Below are 20,309 nucleotides of genomic sequence, written 5' to 3'. Positions count from 1 at the left end.
TTTACATTGCAGTAAAAAAATGAGCTCAGATTGAGTAAAAATGTGACGGAACCAAGAACAAAAACAAACATCCAGAAACTAGTTGGAGTTCATTTATTCTTATTGTAATTTGTTGCATCTCTAACAAACACGGCGAAAAACTGGACGAGTTCTACATCTTTCCCGCTCCGCTTGAAACTCCACCAGCTCGCGGGGTCCAAACGGCGAACAGTCGACGCCTGAACAAACAATAAACGCTGTGCAATTAGACATGAAGCTAATTAGTCACCTGCCGACTCGCGAGTGAAACATCCCCAGTAATCTTGTATGATTTCTGTGACAGCGCTCCCTTTAAAGCCTCCACTCCCCTGATCATACTTCTTTTTTTTTTTTTTTTTGATATGATAATACCAGCCCTCTTTTATGTTTGTGTACAGAAGGATGAAAGTCTAGACTGGCAGTCCAGGGCCTCATCAGAATTAGACGGATATCTCCCAGGATCATATCGCCGATAGGAAAGGGATGATGGGGCCCAGTGCCTCGGCGAGGATGTGCTGTGCCTCGCTATCGATTTTCTCTCTGCTCTCTCTGCTGCTACTCTTACTTATGACACAGCTGAGATGGGGAGGGGGGGATAAGAAGAGATCCATTTGATGAATCCTGAGACATTGTCAGGGATACGGCGCGTCATAAAACTTAAGACTTTCCAGATCGGATCGGCGGCTCTGCAGGTGACGCCGGGTGAGTTGTGGTTATATTTAGAGCAGAAATTTAGTGTCATTTCGGTCGGAACATGCAATATTCAGCCCTGCGGGTGTCCCATTACAGCACACAGAAAGGAACACCGATCCAATCAAACACAGGGAACAAGAGATCCAATCCCACAACTGTAGTAAAGGAAAGGAAGAAAAAAAAAAAGGCCAACCTTTAAATACCGAAGAGAACGGCTGATATATGATTATAGCTTTCTGCGGTTTGCCGGTAATGCCTCCATTGTCGATGTTGGGTCTGCGAGAAAATCTTCGCCTCAGCAAAGAGCCTGTCAGCCGAGTACCTTCATGCTTCAAAAAGCCTGCGTCGCGCCCGAGCCGTGACACGCGAGTCGCGGCGCAATAACCTTGACAGCGTGAGTCTGAGGGAAGTATCATACAGACAGGACGGGAGTGACACTCTGCCAGGTGGGGGCATGTTTTTTAACGTGAAGGAAGCCTGGTGGCGTCGCTGACAACGGCTGCCGTTCTGACAGCTGGGGGTAAAAACGAATCGCAGCCTGACAAGCAGCCGGGAACCAGGTCGCCTTAAAATGGCCCATAATAGCGCGGGGAGGAATGACATTATTGGAGGGGAGCACGCTAGGTGTGACATTTTCATGAACGCCGCTGATGAAGTGCCGCTGAATAATCTCCCCCCGACCCATTTTTATAACTTTACACACCAAGATCTGCAGGTTTTTTTAACTGAGGGCTGCGCAGATCTGAGCTGCAGAGAAACGGACCGCGGAGTCGTTGTTAACCGTCGTGTGACTCCAGAGCCAATCGGTGCTGCGTCTGACGAGATGATTTAAACTTTCAACAGCTGGGTTTGGCTGACTGGAATTCAAATTAGAGATATCAGCAACATCATTCTGACTGATTACACTGACTACACTGGGAAAAAAAAGCTGGAAAAAACAAGCTTTTTAACAGTGTTCTTCTTTGGAACAATTTACCATAATTTTACAAACTTCCCTTGTTTTGTTTTTATAATATCTGGTAAAATCACAGGGGAAAAGCTCTTTGTTTACATGTTAATCCCCCCAAAAAACAGTCTAAAACGGTAAAAATAAAATAAAATTAAAAAAATGTGAATGTCTGAATAAAATCATATGCATCTTAAACAATGCGTTAATGTAAAATTACATTTTTTAAAATTGTAGTTAAAGCAAAAAATAAATAAAAATACAGATGTTTTACAGATATTTGCCATTATTTAAAAGAAAAATATGTATATTAAGCATTGTGAAGAGGTAAAAATGTTTTTCCTGTTATTTTACAGATTTTTCCTGATAATATCAAGTAAAACCATCAAAAGTATTATTGTATATCTTGGCAGTAAATAAGATAAAACTGCACATAATGTCAAAAATCAATGTTTTCACAAATGGAAATTCATTCTTTTATATTGTTTGTAAAATTACACATCTTATTTTTACTGTATTCTTCAAAAATATAAATATTTTCCAGATATTTAGGCTTATTTGGAATAAAAATTGTGCATATTAAGGTTTGAAAAATTATATTTTAAAAAATTGTCTTTTACATACAAAAAAAAAAAAAGTAGTTTCCCTGTTTTGTTAAACTACAGATAATATCGAGTAAAATCACAGAAAATAAAGTATTTGTCTGCAGGTTTACTTTAAAAAAAGAAATCAGGTCAAAGTGTACATGATGTCCTCAATAAAAATGTGCACCTTTACAAATAGTAATCTGTTCTTTTCCAATGTCTGACTGTAAAGTTACTCTGTTTATTTTTACTGTATATAAATTGGCAAAAGATAGTCATTCTACAGATGTTCTCAATAATTTAAAAGAAAAAATACATATTAATGACTGAAAAATTATCATTTTTTTGTTAAAATACAGATAAAATCTTGTAAAATCACAGAATAAATATTAACTTATATGCTGAATATTTAAAAAAATACGTTTTTTGGTATTGTGAGCATAAAATCACTGTTTTACTCAATTTATATCAGCTAAAAATATAATAATTTTACAGATATTTGCCGTAATTTATACCATTTTTACAGTTTTTGAACATTAGAATATTCCACCATTGCTGCCAGATTTTCAGTGTTTTTTTTTTGTTTTTTTTTATTTTCTCTGAATCTTTATTTAAGATATTTATATTGACACACTGATCAAAACTGATGAAAACTCTGTCATAGTTTCAACCAGTCAGAATCATAACTGCAGACATCTGAAGCGTCACTATGACCAGTCTGACTTGTTCGAGGCTTCCCATCGGATATTGATCTCAGCAGAAACACTGGTGGTCCGTATCCATAATTCAGCCCTTCCTCATAAAAAAAAGAACATTTCAGATTTCCACAGCGACTTTCTTCTAAGACAAACGACGAACTGTTTTAACATTTGCAAGCTGAGTCCTATAAACCACAGATGTCAACGCGGCCATCTTGACTAGTTGTTTCCAGATTCCTATAACTTCATTCTGACCGCTCAAAAGCACAGTTAAAGACTGTAACTCAGTTTGGACTAATCAGACACATAAATCTCATATATCTAGCCTGAATTGCTGCGATGATAATGGACATGTCAGACTTCCAGTTGGATGTTTGTTCAACACTGTCAGCAGTAAGTAATGGCAGCTCGTGTGTCGGATAATTAAAGAAAATGCAAAAAGCTCAACGGCGAGGAGGTTGTGGAGGATGAGAGCTTCGTACATCAGTGACTCGTGGAAGAAATTTGCTAGAAGTATCTGGCTTCAGGTTGCTCTGACATGCTGGTAAAGTGACTTGTCAAATGCAGCAATAGTTGCAGCACCCAAGTGTGTTTGGAAGCAGCCTCCGACTTGCCGTAGCTTCTGACGCAACTACATCCATCTAATTTATCTGTCATAATTCCAGTTTGAGTTATCTACACCGTCATTCTGACTGGTTTAAACTCAATTTAAGATGTCTTAGAAAGACGCTGGAGATATGCCGAACTGAAGGGAAATGAAAGACATCTCGAACCAGACAGTAGAACTACAACAAGCTGCAGATGTGCACGATTCAGATTGTAGATATCCGTAATGAGAAACACATGGATGGTAACAGTGACGTAATTTTTCCTGGACAGCTGAAATGTTCCAGCTGATGCACGGTTGAGCGTCGCGGTTTCCAAGTACCTGTGCGGAAAGTTTAGCATCTATTTTAACGTGCGTGTAACGGAGGGACGTCTACAAAGGCTGAGGTGTTGTGGTGAGTTTGCTGCTGCTGATGCTGTCGGCGCGTCGACCACCTTCTGCTCGGACTCTGAACGGTTCGGCCTCTGGTTGTGCAATGAGGCGGAGAGGACCTGCTACTTCCAGACTCGAATGGCACTGAAGACGTGATATTGATTCACTCTGTGGAGATGAGGCTTTTTTTTTTTTTCTTCTTCTTCTTTTCTTTTCTTTTTTTTTTGTCGTTGCTGAAAACTCAGCCAAACGTGAAGAGACCGGTTACAACGGTGAGCCTTTACAAAAACCGGAGGACAAAAGGACCGAGCCGGGGCAGGAAATATCTGCTACCATCTCCCTAATTTGCATTTAATTACGGGTGTTCCTCTGAGATTTGCATAACAGGTTGCACTCATCAGGTACATGAACAAATAAGTAGATAATCAATCAATGCATTCATCAATCACGCACTTCATCTTTAAATGTCTCACCCCCGGAAAATCATTATCCTCCAGGTTGAGCTGTTCATTATGTGGAGGCGACTTGGGAGGGTCACAAATAAACAAGAAAACAGATAATCTACTGATGCATTAACCATAATCTCCCTGTTAGTCAATCAAATGTTCGTTTACTACCTCTGAGCAGGTCTTTTCGCCCTCGGAGAACAGAGCAGACTGACAGCACACACCCACACATGCACACCAGTGGGTGGATTTGTGCCTAATAGAGGTAGCTCACTACACAACAACCCCCAGCTATAGAGACACATTCATGTGCAGCAGCAGCAGCAGCAGCAGCAGCAGTATACTGTAGAGGAGGATATCTATGGTCTCCCTGGGGTAGCATTCGCCAAGAAAAGCCTTATGCAGCACGCTGCATGCCAATCGGCCGGTGAGGTCATGGGGGATATGTTTTCAGATGGTCTAACTTATGCTGGAGCTCATGTGAGAAAAGCCTCTGCAATCCACGTCTGGGCAGGAAATCAGGGGGAAGCGGCCCTGCGAGGGGAAGTTAATGAGATGAAGTCTGCTCCGTTCGGGCGGGGTGGGGGGGGTGCCGACGCGATGGCACATGGCAGCGTCTCACCTGGGCTAGTCGGGGGAGAAGCGGTCGGACGTCTGTGCCGCCGCCAAAAATAAGCTCTGCTGTGTCAAGGAGGTAAAGTGATGCTGCAACATGATGGGAAAATGGTATCGACGGAGCAGCGAAACAGGCCCTCAGCCGGGCCGCTTTATGAGACCAAATGGAGCTGCTGCTTCTGCTCAAGTGGATCATATTTTGACTGAGCTGCTAGAAATTCTATTTTGTCGGGTAAATGTCCAAACATCCTGACCAAACACTGATGCTCTCGTGGACTTTTTTTTTTCTGTGTGTGTGAATGTTTCTCTGAGCTGTGACACCCTTTTTTTTTTTTTTTTTCCTACAGAGTCTGCCAATGTTAGGATGTGATAGCTCTTGGGTGACAGCCTTGATGCCATGGCAACACAGAGAAACGTCAGTTTTTGGGTGAGATGTAATCAGTGGCTGATTTTCAGATAACCTAATAATATTTAGAACAAAGCAGCGTCCTCTCAGGAGGAGAGGGACCTTGAAACATTCAGAGGTTTCCGGTTGAAGGCCGGAGCGGTTGGAGCCACGGTAGCGTTCGGAGCTAATTCAGAATCATTAAGAGTCCTAATAAAAACCTAAATGACTCGATGGGATGCGGTTGTTTGTCGGCGTGTGTGTGTGGATGTGTGTGCCGGGGGGACGGCATACTAAGCAGACCCCGCTGCATCAATAGAAGTGCTGTTCATCAGCATTTACATCTTCCCCCCTTTTTTGCAAGTGTTTTTTTTTTTTTTTCCCCCTTCACACCACATCACAAGAAACACCTTGATGGAGCGCTGCTTGCACTTTATTCATAGTCTTCATGGTGCGTTTCACTCAGGCAGGTGACAAATTGAAATTCTGATCACTGTATTTGGATCTTAATTCCTCTTGGCCTGATGCGAGGGGAGCTTACGACCTGGGATTTTCTTCTGGAGAGAGGAATGCAGAATCCTTGAACACCACGTCTGAATATCAATACGGCCTTCTCCAAGTGAATTTTCAGCACGTCGAGGCCCGGCAAGTTGTGGAGATATTCAAATTCGGTGCAGTTTCAGGTGCAAGGAGTGCAAATAAAACCCACCTCTGTGTCTGAAATACAAACCAAAGCCTCTCAGCTCGTGTTTTCTCTTCACACTGCAACACCAGCGTCTGAATAATGAATCCATCCCTTACAAGTTGAAGCATCTCTCATCACAAGTTTGTGCAGGCGTCAAATCTTAATAAAAGCACCAAACAAAGAGCCTTCTAAAAAATTTGGGTCGACGAATGTGGAGCCGGCGTGCAGGAGCTGAAACCACACATCACTTCTGTGCCATCAGTGGAAGGTAGCGAGCGCATAAGTGCATCCACTGTAGCAGCGAGAGCAAACAGAAGCAGCAAAATGAGGCGTGGGCCTGGTTTCACTGGTGTAGCAGTTACAATGGAGCCTCGGGCACTCATGAATAATAAGATATGTGATAACTAACACTCCACAGAAAGACAGGACCATTACACCTCATCCTTTATGAGGAAAAATCACCGGGACCATATTTTTTCTCTGGTCACCTGGCAACATGATCCTCATCACTGCCACACATTTATCCCCATTATCAGGTGTATTACTTAGCCTCATTTAGACTTTATCACGGCCAAATGACTGATGTGTAAGTCGCTGATATGCAACGTGGATCCTGTGGGCTGATAAAAACACACAATAAAATAGTTTTTGGGGTTTTTTTTTTGGTTAGAGCCACGCTATGATTCCCCATTTTCACCTGTAGGAGAACCACACAATGCAGCCTTTTCTAAAAATAAATCTATCTATCTGACTGCAAATTGAGGGGATTTTTTTGTGACCTTGCGGTGCAGGTCCTGGGCTGGTGGCCACAACCCCTGTCACTGCTGCTGGGAGATGATGGAGAGGAGGGAGGAGGAGGAGGGAGGGAGGGGGTCCTGAGAGAACTACTTAAAGTCAATATTTCAACCTAGAAAATAAAGAGTTCCCAGGCTGCAGCTGTGGAGAAATGTTGGATTTACCTTGCAGATGAAACATCAGAGGAGGGAGGTGGGCTGGAGCTGGTTCCCTTTGACTGAGAGCATTCTGCCCCCCTTCCAAAAAGGGAAGAAGAAAAAAAAAAAAGATGGGAGCCTCTTCGGAGGATAATTTCAGGTGTCCCGAAACACGCGTCTTGGCTCCTACAACATGTGACGGCCTGCGAAACCAGCGATGCCCTTCAAGAAATCCATAACCAGCAAGATAAAGGACGGTTCCCTCCTGCGATGCGCTCACACCGCCATCGCATCCCCTGTTTCTTTAGTTTGGAAAATAAAAAAATAAAATGGGAGGTGAAGGAAGGAAGGGAGAGGAGGAAAAAAAAAAAAAAAAAAAGAAACGCAGCCTGAAGGGTCCCGGTGTGGCTGTTGAGGCTGCAGCTGTGCGGGATTCGCCTCTACTGCGCATCCGCCTTGTGTTGCACCTCCACCACCAGAGAAAACGCCTTTTGTAGCGACGGGCTGCTTTAAACCTCCACCGCGCTGCTCCGACTGACGGGAGCTGAATCCGGCCAGATGTTCGTATCGCTTTCACCGGGTTTTTTTTTTTTTTTTTTTCTTTTTTTTTTTTTTTGCTGGCGACGCAGGGCTCAGTGTGAGTTAATCCAGATTGACTGAAAGGTTGCTGCCGTAATATATCCCCCCTCTCTGCCCCCGGACTACTGTCAACCACCGACCCGGCTCCATTTCTGACCAGAGGTGCTGTGCGCGGAATGGTAATCGGTGCGCTCCGAGCTGCACAGAGACCATTTGTGTGCACAGACAGATGCAGTGCCTCCCAGCCTATCTCACAGGCAAGCATCATAATTTATTCATGTAGATTGAACTCCACTGCACGAAAAAATGCAGCAGACCTATAATATTCTCTAAGAATTAAAAAATAAAATTAAATAAATAAATAAAAAAGAGGAGTTGAAATTAGATTTTAGTTATTGGAAATCCATCCATTGATTTGCATTAAAAAAAAACAAAAACATATCACTGACTGATGCCAAATATAGCAGCCTATAGCCGCGCATTCCTGCATGTATTACATAGATTATTGGCAAGAAAGTGTTGAGTTGGCTGAAAGAGAAAAGACCTGGCTCCCTGTGGGTCCACTTGGCACCCGACCCATCACTATCTGATGCAATGATCCCATGGCCTTTTGTGCAAGTTGGCAGAGTGGAAGCCTATACGTGCACGAGTGTGCTACAGCGGCAGCGGCAGCTCTCCGAGTGCTTCTTTATTCCGGAGAACAACGACCTATAGGGCCTCCTGGCACTTCGAAATAGGTGTTTGTTGTCATCCGGAGAATTACCCAGAGGAGTTCTGCTCCGGATCGATAACTCCATGCAGTTACAACACGTCCACTTGAGATCAATATGAATCGCCTAAGTGGCTTGAGCGTTCGCAGTTATCCAGAAGTGGAAAGACAGGAGAGTTCAACGGCTGACAGTGCGTCGTGTCTGTGCACAAACTGACGTACATGTACAGTAATCAGCCATGATAGAAAAGGTAAATAAACACTGCTGGGAAACCTTTGGGTGCCAAAAACTGCAGTTCCTCGAGTGTCCACTTGAGGCTGCCTCCAAAATGAGTAATTTCCCATAGACCTCCATGTTAAAATGTCCAACTTTACAGCAGAAATAAACATGTTTACAGGCCAATACAAACAATGGTTTTGGTCTTAATGGATAATTTTCACATTCATGAATACTGTGCAGGTGTAGAAATTCTATATAACTCACCTGTTTAAATTTTATTCAAGCCTAACGTTATGTTAAAATAAAAGTGGGGTCACTGTCATTGACAGGTCCTGCCTCAGCTCCACCTCTTGTTCATTTTTGGATTAGCTTGGCATTAGGAGGCATCTGATTCTGACATTACCAGCTTGTTAAACTACCTGTTATCAATGCACATTAGCCTCATACATATGGGCCAGCAGGAACCTCCTCCACCTTCTCGTGAGCTCAGTTAAACAGAAAGTAGGCTCGATAACCTCTTGAATAGGTGCACACTGGACCAAATGCAGCTGTATATTGTAGTAAACGTAAATCAAATCAAACCAAAGCTAGACGTTTGGTGCCTAAACTTAATCAAACACCAACTGAAAAACTGGGAGTGAAAGTCAAAATTCAAAACGAGGCTTAAGTTGAAAGATAAATCTACAATTATTGACCCAGATGGAACTCAAACTCATGCCTGCAGTGTTAACTGGCTCACTTACTTCATGGATTCCCTTTGCAATTATTAAAGTTCTATCTTATGTTATCTCTTATGCCTGCTCCAATCTCCAAATGTTCCTCCTTGTGAGTGTTAAATTGACGCTCCACTGCTATTAAATGATGGGACATTGGCCTATGGCGTCCAATAGAAGGTGCAGAAGGCCCCTACTTGCCCATCCATATGGGAATGACCTGCAAAGATGGTGCTTACTGAACAGTATAATACATCCAAATCAAGAGTGGGAGGAGTCAGGAAGTACAAACATGGTGACGGACGGAGCCAAAACACTGAGCTTCACAACCGCTGCTCAGGAAACCTACATCACTGCTCAGGAATGACTCGAGGAACACGACAAAGAGCTCCGGGCATTGATCTGAGCCCACGGATCCCAATCCAATCAAGCATCCACCACCAGAACAAGCCTTATCCACCTACTCAACAGCCCACAGGAACCAAAGGATCCACTGCCAATGTCTCCCCCAGAGGTCCAGAGTCCAGGTCCTGATGGATCAGAGCAGGGATCTGATCCACACAATATGAGCCGGGTGGTTTTAATGTTGTGGCTGATCGGTGCATGAAACCGGGTCGCGCTCCGTCACCCAGCAGTCGGAAGATTTTCAGCAATTCATTTCCCTTTTCAAGTAATTTTCAGAATAAACACACGCCGGCAGCCTGCAGAAAAACCCACTGGAATAAATGATTCTACTACAACATACGAGCATTTTGCTGGTGGGAAGTGTGAATGCCAAGGCCTGCCTGCGACCTCCTGTGAGTCGCTCATCAGAGTCATCCTGAGCTGACAGTTGGCGGTATGAAATGACACTGACATGTCTCGTTTTTTGTTTTTTTTCCCCCTCCTTCCTTTACTGTCATGATTCACGCTGGGCTTCCTCTGTCAGCGACGGCTGCCGTCCAGGAACTGCTGGAAGGTGAGTCCGTCCGCCCGCTCACCTGTCCGGCTCTTCCGCTCCAGGAAAAGGCCCATGGAGTCCCTCGGAGGGTCGGCGATGCTGCGACTCCACGGGGCCTCTGTGATCCCCAGCAGCTCCCGAACACCGGCAGAGATGACCTGCAGAGCGGCACAGCAGGCCTGAGTCTCTCTGATAACGCAGGCTGCATGTTTGCGTTACTTCATTTAACAAGTGAGAGTCTCTGAAGGAAGAAGTCGCATCGTTGGAGGAAAAGGTTGCAGTGTTACGCTCCCAAATACAAATATCAAAGAACTTAAAACAAAACAGACTCGGCAGGCGCTTGTTTACCGTCTGTCTCGAGATCCTTCATTACTCACAGAGTTTAGCTTCATGTTGAATACATAAAGGCGCTTTTAGCCAATTTATTTCTGACCTCAGGGAGAGATAAGAACATTAACTGTAAACAGCATATATGTGATGGAGCTGATTGGAGGTGTTTGCTGCCAGTGATGCTCGGTTACAACACACAACTTTAATTGGATGCCACAAAAGGAGAAGAGCCAAACAGGCTGTGCTGCTCAGCTGGCACAAAAACTGAGGCTTTCTGCTGTTTACAGTCCACGTACAGAGCAGACTGCAGGCTTCCAATACAACTGAAGATGCAACTATTTATTATTAATTGTTATTTGTTTTTCTGCTTTTTGTGTAATCAGCTTATGCACCCTGTGAATTGTCATTATACGCCATAATTACCGTCACAGTTTAACACAATCAGATCAAAGCGATGTGTAGTAAATTCTGTGACTCAGTGGCTAATTTTAAAAAGATATAAAACAAAACACCTGCATAGATTAGTGTTTGTAGAATATTTTTTATAAAGTCTTTTTTAATGTCTTGTTGTCTTTATAAGAAATTTTACATTCATAAAAGAAATGATCGAGACCAAATAAACATCTTAAATGTGTACTGTAAATGAAAATGTCAATTTATTTACATTTCTTTGCTTTGGAAAAATATTGTAAGATTGAGTTTTTGTTTGATGATATACCACCTTAACCACAACTATCTAGATTAAGCTGTTGGGCAAGTTTAGATCAGCATTCACCAAAATATATGGCAAAATATGGATTTACATTACTTTGATATTAGACATCATAGATTGGGAAATGACTTCAGTAATACTATCATACTTTTTTTTTGGCCATAACGGTAAAATTTTAATAAATTTTTTAACATATCTATAAAAGCTCACATGTACAGATTTGCATTTGTATTTCATTTAATTTAGTTATTATTATTTTTATTTGTAGAGAATTCACGTATTTTAATGTCAACTCAATGAAAAAAAAATACTTTGTTTATCCCAGAAGGGAAATTCAATCATATATATCAATTCAATTATTTGCTAATTAAATTAATGCAAACACATTAAATGCAGCTGATTGTTTCAGATCATAAATTATATTAGGTTATGACTAGTATGAGCACTGCAGTGGTGGACAGTAACTAAGTACATTTACTCGAGAACAAATACAATATTGAGTTTCTGGTACTTTAATTGAGTATTTCCATTTTCTGCTACTTTATGCTTGAACTTAAGACAGACAATTTTTGTACTTTTTACTCCACAACATTTATTCCCTAAATTTGCAGATTTAATTGAATCATACAAAAATATAATCAACAAATAAATTGTGTTGTTATATAATAGCTTCAGATCAGTGTTCAAAAGCCAGCAGATATAAAGTAGTTAAACCACCTTTACCAGCTTCAGCATTAGAGTGATGAACACATTAATGCAGCTATAATTATGTTAAATTGCTGTTTACAGGACTTTAATATCCTTATTTACTGTATATTTTTGTTGCTAGCATTTGACATGTTATGGTGCATTTTTCAATTTCGTGATTTTTTTATTCATAGTATATTTTACACTTTATTTTGTATCTTGGTACATTTTCTACTATATTTATATGATATTTTAGACTTTTTTATTGTGGTTGTGATGACTTTCCTCTTTCTGCTTGGTACTGTAACAACAGAATTTTCCCTTGCGGATCAATAAAGTACTTCTGTTCTATTATATTGTTTTATAATTTAATAATATAATATAAATCATTCTAAAATATGCCACTCTGCACAATACTTTTGATATTTTTGATGCAAATGTGTGTATTTGTACTTGAGTAAAAAATGTAAATGCATGACTTCTAAAACAGTATTTCTACTCTGTGGAACTGCAAACTTTACTCAAGATCAGAGTGTCTGTAGCAACTCTGCAGCGGTGCCATTATTAGTGTTATATTGGTGCTACACAGTCTGTTTGACTATTGTGTCAGCCTCTTGTTTGATATGTAAACAAGCCTCCATAATAAAACTAATCTCCTCTGAAGTTCAGAAAGTACACGTCTCCCTCATTCTCACTACCTGCATGTCTTTGAAATCTGTGATCCCGAGTCTTGGCAGGTAGGTGCAGTTTACATAAATTAGCTTTCTTCCGGTAATGAAGTTCTCTGTGAAACAGGCCTGCAACAGAAAAGAATAATAAGAAGTAAAATGTTTTATTTTGGGGCTGACATGTACTTACTTGTGTTTAATTTTAACCTACTTGGTATTGCGGGAATCCTAAAGACTCGATCCATCTTGCAACTTCATGACAATCCCACTGTAGGAACTCCATGTTGCCTGAAAGCATGTTGCCATGGAAACTGCTACCTGCCAGTAGGTGTCAAAAAGTATTCCCTCAACAGCCACAGTGAATGTTTGTCAGTTTTTTTTTAAACTCTATGTTTAAAAAGTGTTTGTAGAAAGCGTTGGAGCTTTTGAAGGTAACGTGCCGACACTTTTAACCCTAACATGATCGAAAAGGTGTCTTTTTTTTAAGGATTAATAAAGTAACAGGGACGACTTGTGTTTGTGTTCGTCGCAGCAGCCAATCAGCGTCTCGTAATTTAGGGCGGTTGGCGTATGGCGCGTTGTGATTGGCTTCTAAATACAGCACTTCCCGCCCACATTTAGATAAAGCGGCCAATGGCGTCCCGCGCAGCTTTCACAGATCCACAAATCATCTGCGCCTGCGCTGACCACTCATTTCCGCGGCGGTGGTGTTTTGTAGATCGGACAAAAAGCGCAGCTTCCCGCCGCTCCGTCCTCCGCGTCGCTCCCGAAAGCTGAAGTTCTTTCCATTGCTGCGGTTTGTGGGTCGCTTGAAGGGCTTCGGAGCAGGAATAAAACAAACACCAGACTTCCCACAATGGCAGCAATTCTCCTCCGGTCGCTTTTAAACAAGAAGGTAAAGCTAACTCATGCTAATATTCGACACAAGTGTTTTTGGGGTGACGGTTACGCAACTCACAGCGGCTAACAACCTGAACTGTTAGCTAGCAAAGTCAATGCCATGGACACACGTTGCAAACAACTCAGTCCTCATGTTTGCAAGGTTTTAATATTCATGTGGCGCTTTGAGTTAGCAAGGTGAGGCCAGGTTTTAACTGCTCCACGACTTACCTGTCAGTGTTGCATTCAGACGCGGCTCTCGCTCATTGGAATAAACAGGAATGTACTGAATGTTGTGGTGTTTTGGTTCTTGCAGGCCCCCTTGCAGCTGGGTCGCATGTGCTACTCCTCCTCCTCCTCTGTGGTAAGACACCCCTCAACTTCCCCACAACTGTGTTGCAATCTGAAGTGGAATTATTTACTAGAGTAAAAGCACCAATACAGCAAAGTCAGAAATATATTAAATAACAATTCATTCATTCATGCAAAAGCAGCAACATGCACAAGTAGTGCAAGTTTGGTCCCTCTGATTGATATATTATTATGTCTAGCATGATTATATTGTTGTTAATGAAGCATCAGTGTGTCAGCAGCATGTTACTGTTGGAGCTGCTGCAGGTGGAGCTACTTTCTATGAAGTTTTCTACATAGGGATCAGCAGATACGGCTTTTTCCAGTGCCAAAATAATATAATTTATTTGATTGTTAGTAATCGTGAAGGCTGAAAACTGATATTTATTTGTAGTAAAATTAAAAGAATAATAAACTCCAACTGGAATGCATTTGCTTATTTATATTTAACCTAAAAATGACCTCTCTCACCCTTTACATTTTCAGCGTTGCATCACTTGACGTGTAACCAAACAGGTTGTGCTTTTGGGTGCGACATTGCTTGAGACAACAGAGTGGGGTTTACAGATGCAGGTGGCTGTGTCAGAGCCAATGTGAAGCAATTTTTAAAAGTATTTTATTAGTAATCAGTTAAAAATAGCAATGCTAATATTCTGGAAATACTGAGTTTTACATCCAGGAACAGCAGCAAAATATGAAGAAGTTCTGATACACAAATCTGTGTTTAGTTTGTGGACTTTTTTCCTACTGAGTAACAATAACAACACATTTTATATCGAATATAATATATCAAAGCTGCTATAGATAATTTCTAATGGACTATGGATGTGAAGTTTTCCCCTTAAATACACTGTAACATGTCTTCTCATGGGTTATTTTGAAGGGCGGTTGCTCTAATAACTGTTAATAGACCGATCAGAGTTAATGCACATGAGATAATTAGTAACTATAAAATATAATGAGTATATCAGTAGCTAATGCAGTTTCTTTACTCTCGTAGTTGCCTAGTTTTCAACAAGCTTTTACGACTGTTGCATAATAGGATTCCTGAAATTCAGTTTCGGCTTTTGGTTTCTCTGTGAACTACTTTATGTACAGTTTTACAGACAAGGACAGCAGATACATAAAACAAAATCTGTCCCAGTGTTCCTCTAATCTTTGTTTTTTGCTAAAATTGGAACATCTATTGACATGTGAGGAGTTCTAAAGGGAAAAACTGCTATTTGATGGAGCTTTTAAGTAATGTCCAAGTACCTCAAAATTGTACTGAAGTCCGTTTCTACGACTGAAAGTTAGCTTGTTACTCGTTGGTATTTTTTTTGCATTTTGGACACACACGGTCCCATAACAACAAATAGGCTTTGTATTTTTGGAATTGTTGGCAAAGTTTGTTTAAATTGGAAAAGAGATAATATTTACAAGTGTTCATGTGCTTTGGAAGTCCAAATGGAGCGGAGACACATCTTGGTTTCTTGGCTTTGTTTAAAGTGTCTTCAGATTTTGATAGCGGATTAAGAAATCCACTGCCAAAACCAGAGAACACACACAGAGTAAAACAGTTTTCTGAAGAATTATTACGTATTTGTAGCTTCAGCAGCTCCTTTGTACGTTACAAATGATCAGAGCTGCAAGAAATGTTTGATTTATTTGTAATGATTAAAATAATCACAGACTAGTTTGATAGTCAATAAATCTGTTACAAGAAAAAAGTTGAAAATTCCTTTATTCCACCTTTTTAAATGTGAATATTTTCTGGCTTCTTTCCTCCTCTGTGACTCTAAACTGAATATATTTGGATTGTGGACAAAACAAAGCATTTGTCATCTTGTGTTTGGGGAAACACTGATCAACATTTTTCAGCGTTTTCTAGACCAAACAACTAATCAATTAATGGAGAATATAATTAAGATATTAATAAACAATGAAAACAATCATTAGTTGAAGCCTTGTTGAGAAAAATGTAATTAATAAAGCCACTGCCAAAACCTCATAAGTGTTTTTTTTCCAAGGAGTTAATGCGTGTCGGCTTTGGAGCTTCTTCAGTTCCTGCATTGCAACAGATCAGAGCTGCAACAGTTTAGGTGTCAGCTATTAAAATAATGGCCAACTATTCTGATAAACAATAAGAGTAATTTTTTAAGGAATAGTCTAAATCCTCTGATGGCAGCTTCTTACATGTGAATATTTTCTGGTTCTTTCTTTCTCTGACTGTAAACGGAACATATTTAACGTTGACATTTGTCGTCTTCAGTTTTGGGAAATACAGATTTTTAGATTTTTCACCATTTTTATAGAACAAAAACTAATTTATTAACCAATAAAATAACAGACAATGAAAGTAGTTATTAGTTGGAACCCTACAATGGATATTAGACATTTATTCATGATTAATTTAATTAGATAAGATATGCAGAAATACAGCAAGGAATATTACATTTTGAGAGGTTTCCTGTGTTTTAAAGTTTTTACTTGAAGAAATATTTCAACTATGTTGTTGCTGATTTTTTTTCATTAGCAGCTGTAATGTATAATGACCCTTTTTAACCTTTCCAGTGTTTGTGTACCCACAGAATACTCAAAATCTGCTTAGGACTAGTAGCAGGTTTGGGATTTGCATACAGTTAACGTAGCAGGAACATTCTATGTCAAACTTGTTGGTTTTTCCTCTTAAAAGCTTCACATATATGACGGAGGAATCCCAAGTATTGGAGCCACTGGGGTAATGTTAGTAAAATTACAGCTACTTTAACAAAGAAGGGGTAAAACTTTTTTATGTATCCTGAACTTAGTCTTTCACGAAATATCTAACCTCCCGTTTTTTCTGACACAACAATGTCTACAATTTAAATGATTAGTTTTTAGGTGAAAGGTGGTTCATGGAATGTGTTCAATCCAGACGTCCATAAGCAGCTTATTTTATCCACGACAAAAACAGTCTGGAAGATGTTTCATACATTTGTTTTAAAAATGTGAAAACATGACATCATACATTTTTACATTATTTATACATCATGTTTTTTTTTACTGGAATTTTTATTTATTTTTTTGCTACCATGGATCCAACATTTGATTTAAAAAAAATTTTTTTTGTCAAATTCAATTCAATTTAATTAATTTATTTTAATTTATATATTTCTTTATTTTCATTCTGAAGCTAGCAGGAAGACAAATATCACTGGATTATCCTTGAAACTTACTGAGTTGCGGATGTTTAGAATCTGCAAAAAAAAATCACTTAACTGTGTTTTTTTTTTTCTTCCCCACCCTTTTTCGGTGCCTGAAAATTCATCTGAAATGGACCAAACTGACCAGAACCTTGCAGATTTTTGCCCCCATTAGCAAATATATAGGTATACAGCATTTTCAGGTAGCCCATTGTAACCCCTAAACCTGCTCTTTTTTGTTTAATTTAGACAAAAATGGAAAATTTGAACACCCGCTTCGTAAAAATTTGTCAATAATTCACCTATGGCTTTAATGTTTGGGATTTCTTCTTCATATAAATTAATCTTCGACCAGAAATATATAAAGAAAATTAAAAATTAGAGGTTGGTAAATGTAAAATACTGTCTGTTGTCGGACATGTCAGATCAGCCAAACTTAAATATCTTTAAATCAAGCCGGCTCAGTGGATGTAAAGTAAAGCAGTCTGTAAAGCTTTAGGAAGTCACTGAACGTGCTGTGATGGATAGATGTCCTCAGTGAACTTGGTAGTGATGTAACCAGCAGGCCAGAGGGGGATTTAATCATATGCTTCTGTGATCTTCTAGCCCACCACCAAGCTGTTCATTGATGGCAAGTTCGTCGAGTCCAACACGTCGGAATGGCTCGACGTTCACAACCCTGTGAGTATCCGTCGGCGAACCTGCACGGTAACGAGATGTGGCTGGCGAATAACCGGCGCGGTTCTGTAGCAGGAACTTGTGAGCACCAGAGAGCGGGAAAAATAAGTCTTGATTTGCCAATTTCTAATAGCCTGATTTGTAAAGCGAGAGAAGTCAGAGCCCGGCCTACACAGCCCGTCATGTTTTATATCCTCTGAAAGGCCAGGCGGCTGTGTAGCTTGTCAAGTGCGCGCCTCTAGCAATGCTCTGATGGCTGCTTGTAGCATGCGAAAATATGCATCTACTTTCATCACATAAAGTTTCGAGCCTGTAAAGGGTTGAAAACGAATATTCGGATGTAATATTAATGAATTATTGTGCATGGCTTCCCCTGCCTTCCGTCATCTCGTCTTGTCTGCTTGCGGCTCCTCAGGCCACGAACGAAGTGGTGGGACGAGTTCCTAAAGCCACCCAGGAGGAGATGCTGGCGGCGGCCGACTCCTGCTCCAGAGCCTTCCATTCCTGGTCCGAGACCTCCATCCTCAGCAGGCAGCAGATCTTCCTGCGCTACCAGCAGCTCATCAAGGACAACATTGTAGGGGGATCTGCAGCTCACCGTCACGTCTCTGTCAGATAAATGACTGCAGGTGTTTTCAGCTGACCCCTCCGCCTCTAATGTTACAGAAAGAGCTGGCGAAAATCATCACCTTGGAGCAGGGCAAGACTCTTGCCGACGCAGAGGGGGATGTATTCCGAGGACTGCGTAAGTACCGCTGGAGTTTGATACCCTGATTGGATTAAAGTGCTGCCGAACACATGGCAGAGATCAGATTCCCTCGTTGGAACTGGGATCTATAGTATCCGCTGCTCCTGATGAAAAGTCTGCAGCTTTGGCTCAAGCTTGCATTGAAGGTTTGATACCCAAAGTGGCTGCAGGTTGTCTGGCTTTTGTGTGTAACTGGAAACTCCCTGGAAAAGTGGCATTTGAATTAGTAATGGGAAAACGGACTGTGTTGGTTTAGTTGGCAAAAGACTGCACGATTATGGCCAAAATGATAATGCAGAGTATTTTAATTAATATTGAAATTGTGGTTGTTTATCATGTTTTTTCATAGATTTTTAGCAGCAGAATATTTGTTTGTACTTTCACATTCAACCCTTTGGACTCCAAGCAGTTTTTGCTTTTGTTTTTTTGCCGATGTCACATTTTAACTCACTGTGGTGCAACATTTTTTTCCAAGTTCGCCAACATTGGGAAAAGGTGACTCTACATACTATAGATATGTTACTAGTCACATTTCTAATTTGTTTGAACACTCGTCTCCTCTCTGCTGTGTGTGAACACTGCCTGCAGTTCAGCCAAAATGTCACAGAGGAGTGCAATTTTTTAAACTTTTTTTGTTTACAGAATCTGATGCAAACAAACATTGTTGACAAGTTTTAAAATGAGACCAATGAAAAATTATAATTTTAGATTTGTTTCTCAACAAAGCAGCACGTCACAGGCAGATCACAAATCTGTTTTTACAGTTTCTGATGCTGTAAATCCAATTTTAATTTTAGTTTTTTAAAAAAAATTCATTTTTGTTTTTTGTAAGACAGCATGCTCATATCTGCTGATGTTTTTTGGGGGTCCCGAGGGTTAAATAAACAGAGCACCTGTTTTAACTAATATAATGTCTTTGCATCAAAATAAGCTTCACCTGAGTTCAGTAAATTCTAAATATAAGTCTCCTAAAACACCTCCCTTACTGAACATCTGCTTATTGATAGATACATTTACAGATGTTCCCTAAACGCCTCACGTGCAGGCTGCGGTAGAAGCTAGCTAGCTGGCTAGGCACTGTGCACAGAGAAGCTTCTAGTCTCCACTCAGTTACTGCAGCACAGAAACTTCTGTGCCCAAAAATCACTTTGACAAATGTGAAGTAGGGCTTCTAATGTCAGATTTGCTGAAGTTGAAGCTGAGTGATTTTTACCAACACAGGCTGTTTTCTATGTTTTAAATGTCATTATCACAGTCGATCATCTTTGTTTAATTATCGGGAGCCACAGTCGTGATTAACAGTTGATGTATTGTGCAGCATTATATTGGCATCTCGAGGCTTGAGCTGTTTTTCATGAGACTTTTTTTTTAACATCAGGGCTGAATATTGTGGAGCTGCAAGAAACTCTGTAGCCCTGGCTTTGTTGAAGTGTGACTTCCGTGTTTATTTTTCTTGTAAAGAACTCCGAAGCCTGTGCTTTTAGCTGCGTTCTGTATAAAGATAATTATGCAGTCCTGTCACTGAGGTGCACTTGTTCACTTTGGCAGCCTTGCATTAACAGGAATCATGTTGAGAAATTAAAAGAGCCGTGTGTGTGTCGCAGTTGTTACGAGAGAGAGCTGCCAAATAATTTTTTATTTTTTATTTTTTTGTACTTGGGGCGGGTGCCAGTTTTGGGATCCCGAATTATTCTGGCACGCTAACTTTTCTATTATCAGCTGAAAGACAGGCTTCATCTGCAGGTGTGCTGCCAACACGGGAGATTTCCTACAGTACTGGAGCTAATGGAGCTTGAAGTTCTCACAAGTTTTATTACAGTTTGCTCACAGGAAATACAACTGGTAGGGGTTTATTTATTGATTTAGTTTTTTGGTTTATTTATTGATTTAGTTTTTTTACAATCTTTTTTTATTGATTTTTTTTTTTTTTTTTTACAGAGAGTAGATGAT

At 40.5% G+C, this 20,309-nt stretch overlaps 3 protein-coding genes across 3 annotated transcripts in view; 1 reads left to right on the top strand and 2 right to left on the bottom strand.

The window, feature by feature from the left end:
* Window positions 1-10,195, bottom strand: part of lrfn5b (leucine rich repeat and fibronectin type III domain containing 5b) — a 30,803-nt gene extending 20,608 nt beyond the window's left edge. The window contains exon 1 of the mRNA XM_008285471.1: window positions 10,183-10,195. The gene's annotated coding sequence lies outside the window, so the exon portion shown is untranslated. The remainder of the gene's footprint in view (window positions 1-10,182) is intronic.
* Window positions 9,861-13,717, bottom strand: LOC103359907 (sterile alpha motif domain-containing protein 15). The gene is made up of 4 exons (XM_008285472.1): window positions 13,650-13,717; window positions 12,751-12,857; window positions 12,570-12,668; window positions 9,861-10,300 (listed from the first exon to the last, which is right to left on the bottom strand). The coding sequence occupies exons 2-4, from the start codon at window positions 12,835-12,837 to the stop codon at window positions 10,127-10,129; spliced, it is 360 nt and encodes a 119-aa protein (XP_008283694.1). The 5' UTR covers window positions 12,838-12,857; window positions 13,650-13,717; the 3' UTR covers window positions 9,861-10,126.
* Window positions 13,229-20,309, top strand: part of LOC103359908 (methylmalonate-semialdehyde dehydrogenase [acylating], mitochondrial-like) — a 16,634-nt gene continuing 9,553 nt past the window's right edge. The window contains exons 1-5 of the mRNA XM_008285473.1: window positions 13,229-13,434; window positions 13,735-13,782; window positions 17,540-17,614; window positions 18,027-18,188; window positions 18,278-18,356. Of these exons, the coding sequence (XP_008283695.1) occupies window positions 13,396-13,434; window positions 13,735-13,782; window positions 17,540-17,614; window positions 18,027-18,188; window positions 18,278-18,356 (403 nt within the window). The 5' untranslated portion in view covers window positions 13,229-13,395. The remainder of the gene's footprint in view (window positions 13,435-13,734; window positions 13,783-17,539; window positions 17,615-18,026; window positions 18,189-18,277; window positions 18,357-20,309) is intronic.

Source organism: Stegastes partitus, unplaced genomic scaffold (assembly GCF_000690725.1).
Source record: "Stegastes partitus isolate 25-593 unplaced genomic scaffold, Stegastes_partitus-1.0.2 Scaffold403, whole genome shotgun sequence".
Taxonomy (NCBI): domain Eukaryota; kingdom Metazoa; phylum Chordata; class Actinopteri; family Pomacentridae; genus Stegastes; species Stegastes partitus.
This window is presented reverse-complemented; position numbering and strand designations above follow the sequence as displayed.

Coding starts and splice junctions, on each gene's coding strand:
- LOC103359907 (XM_008285472.1), bottom strand. CDS start 12,837: ATGCTTTCAGGCAACATGGAGTTCCTACAGTGGGATTGTCATGAAGTT. Junction 12,669..12,750: donor TAGGATTCCCGCAATACCAA/GTAGGTTAAAAT, acceptor TTTCTGTTGCAG/GCCTGTTTCACAGAGAACTT. Junction 10,301..12,569: donor CAGATTTCAAAGACATGCAG/GTAGTGAGAATG, acceptor GCCGCTCTGCAG/GTCATCTCTGCCGGTGTTCG.